Raw genomic sequence first — 16154 nt, forward strand, 5'->3', positions numbered from 1 at the left:
TTTGTTAAAGCCAATAACTTGCTAGCTCCTTGTTCCTTGGATTGAATGAATTTCATAAACTGCTACTGAAGAATACTGAATGAATACAGGATCATCGTATGTAGAAATATTAAAAGTTATATTGACCATGACAGGAGGACTGTCGAAGTAAGCATTAGATTAAAAGATATTTTAAAAATCCTGGCAAAGCAAATAATAAAATTAAGATATGCATTTTGTTGTCTGATGCAAACTATATAATTATATCCATGTGCTTCCTTTCCTTCAGGTATCATAAAAATTTGGAAGATGCTAAAAACATTGGAATAAAGAAGGCTATAACAGCCAACATATCCATGGGAATTGCTTTCTTTTTAATATATGCATCATATGCTTTGGCTTTCTGGTATGGAGCTTCTTTGGTACTATATGAAGGTTACACCATTGGCAATGTCCTTACAGTAAGTGTTGATGAATAGCAATACAATTTTAAATAAGAGAATATACCAGCGATGAAATATGCATCGCACTGCTCCAAAGACAAACTTCAAAATCACCTCTTTAATGCGTAAAAGATATTAAAATAACTTTGTACAAAATATGTAAGCTAAAACAAAACTGAGCAAACATTTCAGTATAATTGTATTTCACACAAAAAATCCACCAAATTCTATGAATTTAGTAATTTCCTCCAGCGGATTCAGGACTGCATACATGGTTCTCCTCTCTCTTCACAACAACCCTATGAGGTAGATTAGGCTGAAAAATGGTGATCAGCCCAAGGTCATACACTGAGCTCCATGACTGAGTGGAGGAACTTATAAATCTCTGTATAATAAGTTTTGTATCCCAAGTAAGAGGCAATAAGAATTAATCCCTTGGATCAATCCAAGGGAGATGTTGTGCCTCTGTGCCACATTTTTCTGTAGCTGCCACAAGCAGAGACAGTCACAGGAATAGATCCTTACTATATGCCTTTCATCCCCCACCCCCGTACTTTTAATTTTTTATTTTTGCAGAAATGTACAAAAGAAAACCAATTACAAAAAAATAACAGACAGAACTCAGTTCAGGAACAAATAATCTATTTATATAATACACTAAGCTTGTATGTGGCAAGCCCTGCCCACACAAGTGCTTTACCAATTGGAGGTAACAGAACAGAAACACCGTGGTGATTGGGCAGTGGGGATTGCACATGCAGATAGGGAAGAGGAGCCGGTGGGGGGGGTGAGTGAGCGAACGGGCGGGCGGGTGGGGAGGGGGTGAGTGAGCGAGCGGGTGGGGAGGGGGGTGAGCGAGTGAGCGGGTGGGGAGGGGGTGAGCGAGTGAGCAAGCAGCAGGAAGTGAGTGGTGGGGAGGGGGTGAGTGAGTGAGCAAGCAGCAGGAAGTGAGTGGTGGGGAGGGGGTGAGTGAGTGAGCAGGGAGGGGGTGAGAGAGAGAGTGGCAGGGAGGGGTGATTGAGAGTGGGTGGATGACACTGAGCAATATAGCAGGGGCTGTGGTGGGGGGCAAAGGAGAGCAACAAATTCCTAGCACACAGATGATCTGTGAGGGTTCAGCTAGTGATAATTACTTCACTTAATCCATTTAGAATATTTGTAAATACAATGATAAAATAAGGAGAAATATGATCAGAAGCCACTCCTCAGTCCCAGTCTGACTTGTCGTACCTGAGTCTACTTGATAATCCCCATATTGTGGATGGCGGGCTGAGGGAGTAGCTTGCCTAAAGCCAACCATGGCAGCTTCTCACATAACACAGCAAGTAAGGTTGTCATGAACTGTTGGTTCCCTGCTAATGTGCACCCCTGGCATGAGCCGTTGCTTCTGCTCCATTCATGTTGTCCGGGCCCAGAAAAGTAACACTTTCTCCAGCAACCAGACATCTGAAACCAACTTCAAAACTAGATTACAGATGTCAGTTTGCCAGAGGGAAGTGCTGTAGAGTAAGCCAACATTTCTGGATTCAGATGACATGACTGGCACTGAAGTAGGGGTTCATGCCGGGAGCACACTCTTGTGGGGAGCAGGAGGTTCATGGCAACCTTACTGGCTGTGCTATGTGTGAATGCGCCCCTAGAGTTCATGGCTGGGCAGTTCCTGATTCATAGTTCAGTCTCTTAACCACTATTCTGTACAGTTTTCCAGCTAGAAGAGTCTGCTGGTAAGCTGAACAACAGTTCAGTTTAGAGTGCTGAATAGGGCTGGCCCAGACATTTGGGTGCCTGAAATAAACAAAAAAAATATTGGAATCTCCCACCCACTAATTAACACAATCTTTAGGCAATTCTTCTACTCAAGCCTCACTGATATCAGTAGGCAGTAGATTCACAACAGACCGAAGAAAATACTTCTCTCCATAACACATAGTTAATTTATGGAATTCACTGTTACAAGATGTGGTGCTAGCCACTGGCTTAGATGGCTTTGAAAGGGATTATCATGGGTTCTCTAACTTGGCCCACCATACGTTTGTTGGTCTAACCCCCACACCCACACCACCCACCCACCCATCATCATCCCCATCCACAATGACCTCTGGCCATTGTGGCTGCAATTGATGGGGTGTTTAATCCAACCACATCTGGGTAGCCAAGCTGGAGAACCATCCCTCTACATTGATGCAAGGTGTGTGACCATTATTGAAAATGGGGCTGCTCAGCGCTGTTCATGAGACTCTGCAGCCAGCGCTGCATTCCAGCCTGGCTAGAATACCTTGCAGGCAGAGAAAGGCACTCCCAGCCAGCCTGGAACACAGTGTTGTTCACTGGAGACCATCGCAAATGGAGCTGAATGGCTCTGTTTTCGATACTGGCTATGGCCTGTGCATCTGATGTTAGGAACATAGGAAGAACACAGGAAGCTGCCATATACTGAGTCAGACCATAGGTCCATCTAGCTCAGTATTGTCTACACAGACTGATGGTGGCTTCTCCAAGGTTGCAGGCAGGAATCTCTCTCAGCCCTCTCTTGGAGATGCCAGGGAGGGAACTTGAAACCTGCTCTTCCCAGAGCAGATCCATCCCCTAAGGGGAATATCTTACAGTGCTCACATATCAAGTCTCCCATTCATATGCAACCAGGGTGGAGCCTGCTTAGCTAAGGGGATAAGTCATGGTTGCTACCACAAGACCAGCTCTCCCCTGATCTCGTTGGTGCAGGGGTGCGCCTACTACCCGGAAGAGGGCCCACTCAGCCCCTTTCACAAGACTCTTCAACCAGCACTGTGTTCCAGCCTCACTTGGAGCACCTCCCTCTGTTGGGGTTTGTGATTATTTAGCAAAGCGCCAAGGAAACTACCACTCCAGTTACAGAGTGCAGAGTTTAGTTGTTGCAGCTATTTAAATAACAAGCATGGAGATCACTGTAGAGTCTAAACTAAATTGATGTATTGGTGAAGTACATTTGAGATAGGAAAGACTTAATCCTATCTAAAGGCTACATAATGAAGGGAGGGAGATTTTTCCATCTTCTCTCTAGGAAGAAAGGAAGAGGATTGACTCACTCCAGGAAGTACCTGAGGAGTCAAGGCAGGGGTCATAAAGTAGAGGCAAGCAAGGACAAGTAAGGAGACCCTCAATAATTACCTCCTACTTGCTAGGATAGTTGGTGCCAAAGGTTGACGCACTGGAACTACATCTCCAATACCCTCTGCCTTGCAAGACAGAGAAAGGTGTTTCTAGTCAGGCTGGAATGCAGCATTGACTGAAGACGAAGAGTCCTGAAAATAGGGCTGAGCAGTTTTCCTTCCTTCCATTGTCCAGCCTAGCATTGTGTTAATATGGTTCTTGTGCCAATTTCCACACTAACTCAAGTGGTTATGCAAGACAACGCAGCTGTTTATTGTGATTTGGGGAGTTTCCCCGTATATCCTGCTTGCTCACTGGCACAGCATGAAAGGGTGCGATTCTGGAAAGGGCTGCACGATTTTTGGGTTGCCACACTTTAGAGCTAGATTTTAAGAAAACATTCAGACCCTGTTCTAAATCTCATTTATAATCTTATTTTAGAAGAGATGGTTTTTCTGTTGGTTTAACATAATAGTTGGTTGTGGTTTGAGAAGCTAGGAAGGAGTGGAAATAGGATAGGAGATACACAGTTTCCTATCCATTGAACATACAAAGCTGCCTTATACTGACTCTGATCTGATCTGTGTATCTGGTCTTATACTGGTCTTATACTGAATCTGGCCCATCTAGCCCCGGGTTGTCTATACCAGGGCTCAAGAACTATGGCCCTCCAGCTGTTGGACTACAATTCCCATCATTCCAACAGGCATGTGGATAAAGGTGATCCGGTTGACATAGTATACGTGGACTTCCAAAAAGCTTTTGATAAAGATCCCCACCAAAGGCTCTTGAGTAAACTTAGCAGTCATGGAATAAAGGGACAGGTTCATGTGTGGATCTGTAACTGGTTGAAGGACAGGAAACAGAGAGTAGGAATAAATGGACAGTTTTCACAATGGAGGGAAGTAGGAAGTGGGGTTCCCCAGGGATCGGTACTGGGACCAGTGCTCTTTAACTTGTTCATAAACGATGTAGAAGTTGGGGTGACCAGCAAGGTGGCCAAATTTGTAGATGACACTAAACTATTTAGGGTAGTGAAATCCACAACAGATTGTGAGGAACTCCAAAAAGATCTCTCCAAACTGGGGGACTGGGCGACAAAATGGCAAATGCGGTTCAGTGTAAGCAAGTGTAAAGTGATGCACATTGGGGCGAAAAACACCAACTTCACATGTACGCTGATGGGATCTGAGCTGTCAGTGAATGACCAGGAGAGAGATCTTGGGGTCATGGTGGACACCTCATTGAAAGTGTCATCTCAGTGCATGGCAGCTGTGAAAAAAAGCTAATTCCATGCTAGGAATCATTAGGAAGGGGGTTGAAGATAAAAATGCCAATATTATAATGCCCTTATACAAATCTATGGTGCAGCCACATCTGGAATACTGAGTACAGCTTTGGTCACCATATCTTAAGAAGGATATTGTAGAACTGGAAAATGTGCAGAAGAGGGCAACTAAAATGATCAGGGGGCTGGAGCACCTTCCTTATGAGACTAGGCTACAGCATCTGGGGCTCTTTACATTGGAAAAGGAGCAACTAAGGGGAGACATGATCGAAGTGTATAAAATTATGCATGGAGTGGAGAGGGTAGACAGAGAGAAATTTTTCTCCCTCTCTCACAACACTAGAACCATGCGGCACCCCATGAAACTGAAGGTTTTGAAATTTAGGACCAACAAGAAGTAGTACTTTTTCACACAACACATAATTAATCTATGGAATTCTTTGCCATGGAATGTGGTGATGGCCATCAGCTTGGATTAATTTAAAAGGGGCTTAGACAGATACATGGTGGACAGGTCTATCAATGACTACTAGCCTGGTGGCTGTGGGCCACCTCCAGCCTCAGAGGCATGATGCCTCTCAATACCAGTTGCAGGGGAGCAACAGCAGGAGAGAGGGCATGCACATACCTCTTTCCTGTGAGCTCCCAGAGGCATCTGGTGAGCCACTGTGTGAAACAGGATGCTGGACTAAGTGGGCATTGTGCCTGATCCAGCAGGGCTGTTCTTAAGTTCACAGTAATCAGGGATGATGAGAGTGTAGTCCAGTGGTTCCCAACCAGGGTTCCTCCAGAAGTTGTTGAACTACAACTCCCACCATCCCCAGCTACTGGGGATGCTGGGAGTTGTAGTTCAACAACATCTGAAGGAACCCTGGTTGGGAACCATTGGTGTAGTCCAACATCTGCAGCAAGGCTGAATTTGTGCAGCCCTGGCCATATCAGCTGGTAGCTGGCTCTCCAGGGTTTCAGACAGAGATCTTTCTTAGGAACACAAGAACAAGAGAGCAGCTGGTGGTGGCATTCTCTCTCTTCATGAGCATATATGAAAAATACAAAAAATAAACCCAATGTAAGGTCCATTTTTTTCTAATACACATCATTAGAATACTCTCTAAAATATATACCAAAACTTATCAAAAACAAAACTCATTTCAAAATAAAATGGGAATGAATGTGAGTTCATGTTTTAAAAATCCAGCCATTAGTCCATCTAGGTCAGTATTGTCTACCATGACTGATAGCTCCTCAGGGCAAGGCTGACTCCAGGTGGACCTTTAAAAACTGGGCCCCCTGCTAACTTTTGTGGTGGAGCTTACTTTGGCAGATGGAAGGTGATGATGGAGCAACTGTTTATGCCAAGAGAGTTGATCCACTGCTACTTTGGGCCGAGATGGTCCCCGAGATTGGTGGTGGGTCTGCACGCAGATGGATTTTGACACTCCTATACTATATCACATAACCTACCTTTTCAAATCCCTTGAGTTTTGTACGCTGGGTGGGGAAAGGAGCATCTGCTGTTCAAGAAACAGATCTTCAAAGCCTCCTTGAGTGCATATAATTAATTGCATTGTTCTTTGGATGACCGACTTTAATAAGGAAAAATAACTGGAACTCATAAGATAATTCATACTATAGCAGGGACACTTTGGCAAGCAGTTACATTCGATACTTATAACAGGGACTTGGAAACCACTCAGGTTTGTGAATAATTTTTCCAATTACTTATTTATCTTACCTTTCATTCAAAAAGTATAGAGTGGTGCATATGGGTCTCCCCTCCCTCACCCCCATTTAATACTCACAACAGTACTTTGAGAGCCAGCATAGTGTAGTGGTTAGAATACTGAATTAGAACTGGAGAGACCAAATCCATGAAACTCACTGGGTGACTTTGTGTCAGTCACATATCTCTCAGTCTAACCTACCTCACAGGGTTGTTGTGAGGATAAACATAAATCGTGTACTCTGCTCTGGGCTCCTTGGAGGAAGAGTGGGATATAAATGCTTTTAAAACGCACACAAACGACCTAAATTAGGTTAAGAAATTTCACCCAGTGAGCTTCATGCCAAGTGAGCAATTGAACTCAGAACTCCCTAATCCCTGTTTGATACTCTAACCCAGGGATTCTCAACATTGGGTCCCCAAATGTTTTTGGACTTCAACTCCCATAATCCCCAGTCCCAGTGGCCTTTAGTTGGAGATTATGGGAGTTGAAGTCCAAAAACATCTGGGGACCCAGTGTTGAGAATCCCTGCTCTAACCACTGTAGCACCACCTTTACAAAAGCTGCCTTGAGTTTGTTCTCTGAACAGGAGCATCTCCTTATGGTGATATGAGATGTATTTCTTTCATCGGAATTTTATTCTTTGCTTTGAGCGGTACATTGCTGCTCATTGAAATTCAGCTGCATTGCATTTGCATGATGGAAACCTTTTTGAATAGCATTAATTAACCTTCAAAATATGTCTCTTTGTGTTTGAAAATGTTTTTCAATCTAGGTCTTCTTTGCTGTGCTAATTGGAGCATTTAGCATTGGTCAGGTGAGTCCAAACCTGGAGGCATTTGCTGTTGCCAGAGGAGCTGCTTATGCCATCTTCAATATCATAGACAATGTAAGTATATTTTTAGAGCCATGACTTGAGAGTACTGTGAGCCAGAAAGACTGAGTTCTGTTTATAGATCTGAAACCATTGAAATAAGTGTGAATATGGGCTTATATTTCTTGAACAAGAATTCCTGATATCACAGATTCAGGACTGGCCCTTAGATAAATAGGACCCTGGTCAAGGACTGCTCTGGAACCCACCTACCCACCCCTGGCACCAGTTACTTTATCAGTGTTGCCAAGCTGTGTGGCTTGTGCAGGATTGCAAAACCCAGTAGTGTAACAGGCCCTACTACTGCTCCCAGGCATTCCCAGCAATGCCCATGAATAGGGTCCAGAGCTACCTCGGTAATGGGGTTCTTTTTGCCTCAAAACCTGCTGCGGCTCACTCCATTCTGCTGTGGAGACAACAGAGTATTCAGATCACCTTCTCACCACTTCTGGCTGCAGCTCATCTTATGCATGAGGGAGGGAGCAGGTGGGGATGTATGGCAGATTCTGAACCCTGAAAGAGAGGAAATCCTTCTGTCCCTAGAGAGGTTGGGGGCAGAGAAAGTGAACAGGAAGCCTTAATTCCCTTCCTGCCCAGATTCCTGAGGTTTCTAACATTGCTGAGTGAGTGAGTGTGTATGTGTATATGTATTGGGAGAAGGGACATTAAAGTGCTCTCTGCATATGTGTATACATGAGCTGAGTGCTGCATATGTGAAAATGTATTTATGTCAAACAGAAAAGCCTTTTTGTTAAATGTTAGGGACCTCAACTTGTTACCTTATTACCTTATATGATATTTTACTTTGATGAATAACTGCAGGATAATTAAACAAACCAGGTTTAGTTTAATTGGAGTGGACTATAGTTCAATGGTAGAGCAAATGCCAGCACGGTGAAGTGGTTAGAGTGCTGGACTAGGGAGACTTGAGTTCAAATCCCCATTCAGCCATGACACTTGCTGGGTAACTCTGAGTCAGTCATTTCTCTCTCAGCCTAACCTACTTCACAGGGTTGTTGTGAGGAGAAACTTAAGTATGTAGTACACTGCTCTGGGCTCCTTGGAGGAAGAGCAGGATATAAAATGTAAATAAATAAAATAAATAAAAATAAATAAATTAGCATGCAGAATAGCCCAGGTTCAGTCTGCTGAATCTCTGGGAAGGGCTGGGAGAGGCACTTGCCGCTGTGAGGAAACTTCATAATTAATATGCCATTTTATTTTATTCAGGAGCCTAAAATTGACAGTTATTCAGAAACTGGCTACAAACCCGACAAGATTAATGGGAATCTGGATTTCCAAAATGTTTCTTTCAACTATCCTTCAAGGCCAGATGTCCAGGTGCTGTGAGTTAAACCCGTATGCATTCCTGCTTCCATTTCTGCTTCAACCTTAACTCAGAGGCGTATCTAGGGAAAATAGCGCTTAGGGCAAACACTGAAATTGCGCCCCCTGTCCAAGCATCTGACTCCCATCTTTCAGATAACTTTACCATAATATCAGCTCAAAAATACAAGTCAGGCTCGTTAATCTTTTAATATTTCCAAAACTATTTAGCAGTGGACTTAGCCAGACCAAAAAATGCTGGAAAACTACTAATTTCAGTATGCTGGGGCTCATGAAATACCCAAATACTATGTGGAGGTGTACTTGGAAAACTAAACAGAAGTGCCTGTCTAATTCTATGTGTTGTAGCATCACTATTACATAAGTTTTAAAAATACATGGAGAATTTGACTTTTCCCAGATACTCTGAAAATAATTAAAGGATATGCAGAGTAAACTGTGTCACTGCTTGGAATATATTCTAGTCTTTCAGAAAGACAGTTAAAATGAGAGAAAGAGAGCAAGAAACTCCCAGTGGTCCTTAATACTAAGGATTTCACACTGATTCAAAGACAAACTCACCATTAATAGTCATATTAGCAAGACATCACATTTAACTCACTTATCACAAGAAGCAAAGTAAGAGCAAATGAATACAATCTTAGCTCATAAGCTTCAACTCAGTATTCACAAGCCCTGATTCTCTGTACATATTGCCAATCTGAATATGTGTACAGTGTCTTATATTATATTATTATTTTTTACCTGTAGCCCCTTTGGGGGGCTTCCTAAAGGCTGTGGGGTTTTTTTTGCAAAGGTTCCCTCCCCCCCCCCCCCGCTGGCCTCTAGAGCCTTGCAGAGACCATTTGAGCATGTGCGGTGGCCATTTTTAAAAATAATCTTTTTTTAAAAGGCCACTGAAAACAAAATGGCCACCGCACATGCTCAAATGGCCTCTGCAAGGCCTGGCATGACCTAAGGCCTCACAGAGCCCATTTGAGCATGCATGGTGGCCATTTTGTTTTCGGCAGCCATTAAAAAAAAAAATTTACAAAATGGCGCCCCCTTCAAGTGGCGCCCGGGGCATGTGCCCTGCCTGCTCTACCCTAGATACGCCCCTGCCTCAACTATATATTTGAAAATATAAAAGGGAAAATCAGTACAGTCCAAACAAAATGTACCTGTAGCCCCGTTGGGGGGCTTCCTAAAGGCTGTGGGGTTTTTTTTTGCAAAGGTTCCCTCCCCCCCCGCTGGCCTCTAGAGCCTTGCAGAGACCATTTGAGCATGTGCGGTGGCCATTTTTAAAAATAATCTTTTTTTAAAAGGCCACTGAAAACAAAATGGCCACCGCACATGCTCAAATGGCCTCTGCAAGGCCTGGCATGACCTAAGGCCTCACAGAGCCCATTTGAGCATGCATGGTGGCCATTTTGTTTTCGGCAGCCATTTAAAAAAAAAAATTACAAAATGGCGCCCCCTTCAAGTGGCGCCCGGGGCATGTGCCCTGCCTGCTCTACCCTAGATACGCCCCTGCCTCAACTATATATTTGAAAATATAAAAGGGAAAATCAGTACAGTCCAAACAAAATGTGTAATAAAAGTTAACTAGTATGCCTTATGGCCTTGTGGACAATATACTATAGGAGCTGAATAAGTCTTGAGACCCATGAAGATTTATACTCTGGGCTGGTTGTGCACAAACTGGTTTGAGGAGAACCGGTTCAACTCAAACTGGGCTGCTTCAAATGTCCAATTGTGAACCCAATTGGAGGTGATTTGGTCCGCAATCAAACTAAACTGGGCCCAGTTCGGTGGTTCAAGGGGGCTATGCTTGTAAAGAGGAATCCGGTGAGGATTCCGATTTGCAAGCACAGGTGTGTGAAGATCCTTCTAAAGGCCCTTATCAGTCTGGTGGTGGCTGTACACTGCTCCTAGAAGGCCCTTGGTGCTCCCCTGGCCACATGGCACAGCTCTGATACCGACATTGATTGGCCTCTGTGCATGCGGTCGGCTCGCCTCCAGGCGGGCTGTTGGTGAGTGCCGGGGACCTTGTAGGAACAGTGATTCAGCTGCCGCCAGATTGTCAAGGGCCTTTAGAAGCCTTTAAAAGGAAGGATCCCCCCACACCTCACTGGATTCCCTTTGTACAAGCATAGCCCCCTTGAACCACAAAAGCAGTTTGACCAGTCAAACTGAACCAGCGGCTGGTTCCACCGAAACTGGATCACAGACCAGTGGTCTGTTTCAAATTCAGCTTGAATTCAAACCTGACTGCCCTAAACAGTTCCTTGCACACCCCTAATCCTCGGGACAGTGGGAGATTAACAAGCTATAAGTGCTCTCGTTTTCTGATTGCAAGAAACTGCAAGTTTTCGGTGATGTTGGGTTGGCACCACGCCAACCTGTCATTACACTAGGATCGATTACTCTAGATCAAATCCTTGATTACTGATCCTGATTAAATGTTGGGTTGGCACAGTGCCAGGTTCTTGCGATCAGAAATTGGGAGTGTGCATGGCTCCTGAATTTCCCGCTTCCCCAGCATTGTGAGAACAGTAAGAACCGTCCCTGTGTAAATCTTGGGGAAACAGAGTTGATGCCAGGAATCAGATGGTTTCTCCGTTTTTTAAAAATAGACCAATCACGCAAGCCCTTGCACTGAAGCTGGAGCTCATCACATAGATGTTTCAAGCAGGGGCAGAGCCACCATTGAGCGGATGGGCTCAAAGAACCTGGGCTGCAGCCAATCAGGGGCCGCACCTGGCGCCCCAGCCACACACCCTGCATCTGACATCAGGTGCAGGGTATGTGGCTTCGCTCCCAAATGGGGCTGCGCAGCCCCATTTGAGAGCAAATACCGGCCAGTACTGCATTGGCAGCATGGCCAGGCACTGCTCCCCTGCTAACTGGGCAAAGAGGCACCTTTTTAACATGGTGATTCTCTTTATTTAGCGGGGGGGGGGGGAGTAACTGGCCTTATCCATCCCCAGCCTCCAGTGACTGTTGCTGGTGTATCTCATGTTTCTTTTTGAGATCGTGAGCCCTTTGGGGCCAGGGGTCCATCTTATTTATTTATTATTTATCTCTGTAAACTGCTGGAACCTTTTGTTGAAAAGCGGTATATAAATGTTGTTGCTGTTGTTGTTTAAAGGCAGGGAGAGCTTTCCTGGCTGCACTGTGGATGCAGCACTGGCTGGAATATGCTCCAAAATGGGGCCGTGGTGTTGATAGCATCTGACGTCAGATGCAAGGGGCATGGCGGGGACGTGCTGGTGGGAGGAACACGGGCCACTGGCTGGCTTCCTCCGCCAGTGGGTTCAAGCACGGGGAAAGCTTGTCCTCTCCCACTGCTGCTGAGGCCCAATGCCAGCTTTGGAGATGCGGTTCCTGAGGTTCCCCTCTAGATCCCCACATAGTGGATGGGACTTTGTGTAGCTTTGAGTAGCAGAGTGGCACTGGGAGATGGCAAGGTCCTCCTTGTGTAGCAGCTGATGGTCATTTGTGTATGAGTCAAGGTAACTGACATATTTCCTTGACTCACGCAAGACACAGGAAGTTCGTAAGAGCAGAAGGGATTGTCCCTGGCAAGAAAGAGAGACCAAGTTTCATCAGCAGTGCAAGTCACTTCTTGTACCAGCACAGAATAAGCTACTTTGTAGATTGACAGTATGGCTCTATTCGAGAACTGACTGCATGATAAAGCATGATTCATACCACAGTGGTGAGCTAATGTTTGCAATAATTCATGATATAAAGTGCATTTCACTTTTCCTTCTAGTTTTTGATGTTCTGTAGTAATTGTTTGCTTCAACAATTCCTAGTTTAATCAAAGACAAACAAAAACCCCATAGAACAAATGCTCCAGTAGGATTTAGTTTAAAAAAAACACAAAAAACTGTTTCAAGGCAGATATGGGAAGCTTTGCCATTGTAGCAGAGTTTGCATTAAACAAGTTCATTCTTGATTCATTCATTTATATGGGACCATCCATGTACACAGTGCTTTGCAAGGAATGAGAGGACAGGTCTTTGCCCCAACGAGTTTACAATCTAGAAAAGAAACATAAGGGAGAGGAGACAACGGAGGAAGGTGAGAGAAGTGGAGGCAGGGGTAGACATGCAAAAACCATATAATTTTAGTTACACATATTCAAGTTACAGTAGGTTAGGGGTTTCAATCATTTTTAAACAAGTATCTCAAAGCATCAGCTTAGGTACCCCATATTCATAGCCAAGAATGGTGACCTCCACAGAAATAAACCTTGCCAAACTTGTTGGGAAATAAAATACAAACAAAGTGAATCTGCCCTGGAATCAGGCAAAACAAATAGGACCCTAACTGACCACTGTGACTTCCTTCCTCCTCCCATCCTCTGGAGCCTCTTCTCCAGGGCTCTACAGCACTCACTTGACCCCTTCTCTTTCTCATCCTCTCCACATGACTGACTGGCTAGGTTCTCGGGCTCAGCCAATCCCTCCCTCAGCCTGTAAAGGTTGGCAGCAAGAGCAATGCTGGCGCTGAGCATCAGCCAGCATTTCCCTCACTGCCAAGGCTCAGTCCGGCTGAGGGAGGGGTGGGCTGAGCCTGAGCACCTAACCAGCCAGTCACATGGAGAGAAGGAGGGAGGGATGCTGCCTGACACTCCTCCCCTCCTGGAGAGGGAACTGACAGTGTAGCATGCAAGTGAGGCAGGAGGTTCTGGTATACTGCATATGGGGTTCAGAGTACCCCAGGGGTTCACGTACCCAGGCTGAAAGCCCCTGCAGTATGTATGGAACTAGGAAGTTGTGCCAAAGACTTCGTGAAAAAGATGGGTCTTGAGGAAGGAATTGAAAGAACCCAGGGTAAAAAAGGCATCTGGCCCTAGATTTCTGCTAAGAAATCATTTGTTTTTCAAGTCACTGGGCCGCCGCCACCTGATATATAAGCTAACATCCAGGCTTAGTTCCTCAATATTACTACTCAGGAATTACTCTAAAGGACTGCTTAATTTAAATAGGTCTGCTAAGGAGTAATTTAGTCCATAAGCCATTTTAAGCTATGGCAACAAAAAACCCAAACGTAACTCCAATGATTTGGTGGGGTGGGTGGGGGTCAAAAACACTGATAAAAGAACCCCCTTTAATTAGGACAGGTTCAAAGCTCTTGGTAACATAGACCCAGCAGTCTGTGATTTTATCTGAACTTGCATCATAAACATGCATTCTGAGGGCATGGATAATATACGAAATCTGCAAAACCGAATACTGGCTGACATGTGTTTTCCTCCCTCAGGTGTTAAAAGGCTTGAATCTGAAAGTTAAAAGTGGTCAGACAGTAGCTCTGGTGGGCAGCAGTGGCTGTGGGAAAAGCACAACTGTCCAACTGATACAGAGGTTTTATGATCCTTTGGAAGGCGTGGTAAGAGACTCAATCCCGTCTAAATGCCCATGCTAGTTGTGCTATGTTAAATATCGACAGTGCTCTTATTAATTCAAATGCTAGAATATTGGTAGTTTATTAAAAGCAGGTGAAAAAGTCAGATACATCCTCTCTTAGCCATGGAATATTCATTGTAGATAATTTAGGAATATTCTTTCCTTCTTGAAATGCTTCTGAATATTCTGAGTTGGTTTTAATGTGATTTTTATATATTCAGAATCACTTGCAAGGTGAGTTTTATTCACAGTTCAAGCTTTAAGGAGAGACTGTCAGAAAGTTTGGGGGCAGGAATGGAAAGGCAGAATCCGCTTTCCTTCTTTTCTCCTGGCTTCCTTCCCCACATATACATGCTCACTCAGCTTTCACTGATATACCTCAGGGCCTCAGTGCACCAGTCTAATCTACAGCGCCCTCAACTGTTTCTTTACAAGTTTCTGTCTTATTTGATGAGAGAAAGGAAGCATTCTCCACCTTGTTCTCCTCGTCCTCTCCTCATCCTCCTCGTCTCTTTCTGGTTTGGAAGGTTTCTTTCAGACATTAGTGCCTTTCATCAAGAGATACCAGAGCGGCTAGGTGCATGCATATCTGGATCAGATTATTATTTTTAATAATGATGATAATTTAGAGAACATCTACCTTTTAATAGCAGAAAGTAACCTTTTAGGCCCAGGTCAAATGTTATTTTTCCAGATCTGGTATGAATATATTTGGGGATGGATTCATAGATCTTGAGAACAGATGAATATTCAACTGGGTAACCATTTTAACCATGGGAGACTGGAAAATGGAGAGAGAGAAGAGGAAGTCAAAGATTTACTCCACCTTATATCAGCTTCAGAAAGCAATATCTAACCAGGCCCTATTCTCCTCATCTCCCCAGACTGTTCCTATCTTCTCTCCCCTTCTAGCAAGCTTCCAAAATGGTAGCTGTGTTAGTCTGTTACAGCAAACACAAAAGAGAGTCTTGCGAACAAAGAGATGTGCAAGTCACAATGAATCTTATGTCAAAATAATATTGGTACTGGGCAGTAGGAGTGTGCACGGAACCATCTGGCCCGGTTCGGTTCGAGGCTGGATCAGCCTCGAATGGAACCGGGACCACTTCGGTCCAGCCCCCCATCGAAACACCCCCCCTTGGTCCGTTCCATGAACCATCAGAGGGGGTGGTTTGGTTCGACCACAAACTCCCGAACCCCTGGACCGAACTGCCGGACCGGTCTGCACATCCCTACTGGACAGTGTTCCTTCTAAAGCGTGTGTGCGTGCTCACACGTTTTCTTATGTCCACTCAGTTAATTTTAGATCCCACTCAAGTTGAATCAGGAAGGCCCTATTCTGAATACATGTGTGCACACACTGCCTTGATAGTGCCGCCCAGAACAAAATTCATTCCACACACATTTGAAAAAAATTAGAGAGAACACTGGTGCAGGGTGTTATCAATATGCTTATGACACCCAGATCTATTTCTCCATGTTGACCTCATCAGGAAATAGCATAACTTCCCTAAATGCCTGCCTGGAGGCGATAATGAGCTGGATGAGGGATAACAAACTTAAGTTGAATCCAAATAAGACAGAGGTACTGGCTGTGGGGGGTTGGGACCCAAGAGATGGCTTAGATCTGTCTGTTCTTTCAGGGTGTTACACTCCCCCTGAAAGATCAGGTACATAGCTTGGGAGTACTCCTGGATCCCAAACTCTCCCTGGTTTCTCAGGTTGAGGCAGTGGCCAGGAGTGCTTTTTATCAGCTTCGGCTGATACATCGGCTACATCCTTTTCTGAATAATTGTTGTTGTTGTTGTTGTTGTTACATTTATATCCCGCTCTTCCTCCAAGGAGCCCAGAGCGGTGTACTACATACTTGAGTTTCTCTTTCACAACAACCCTGTGAAGTAGGTTAGGCTGAGAGAGAAGTGACTGGCCCAGAGTCACCCAGCTAGTTTCATGGCTGAATGGGGATTTGAACTT

General features: G+C 44.6%; 1 protein-coding gene across 9 annotated transcripts in view; it reads left to right on the plus strand.

The window, feature by feature from the left end:
- The window catches only part of ABCB1 (ATP binding cassette subfamily B member 1), an 81359-nt gene that overhangs the window by 37186 nt on the left and 28019 nt on the right, over positions 1-16154 (plus strand). For all 9 annotated transcript variants that reach the window (XR_008310225.1, XM_053263952.1, XM_053263950.1 and 6 more), the window contains 4 exons: positions 269-440; positions 7339-7452; positions 8668-8778; positions 14038-14163. Coding sequence is in view for 8 of the 9 variants with exons in the window: in XM_053263952.1 (XP_053119927.1) it covers positions 269-440; positions 7339-7452; positions 8668-8778; positions 14038-14163 (523 nt within the window). In the remaining variant the exon portion in view is untranslated. The remainder of the gene's footprint in view (positions 1-268; positions 441-7338; positions 7453-8667; positions 8779-14037; positions 14164-16154) is intronic.

Source organism: Hemicordylus capensis, chromosome 6, assembly GCF_027244095.1.
Source record: "Hemicordylus capensis ecotype Gifberg chromosome 6, rHemCap1.1.pri, whole genome shotgun sequence".
In the NCBI taxonomy this organism is placed as follows: domain Eukaryota; kingdom Metazoa; phylum Chordata; class Lepidosauria; order Squamata; family Cordylidae; genus Hemicordylus; species Hemicordylus capensis.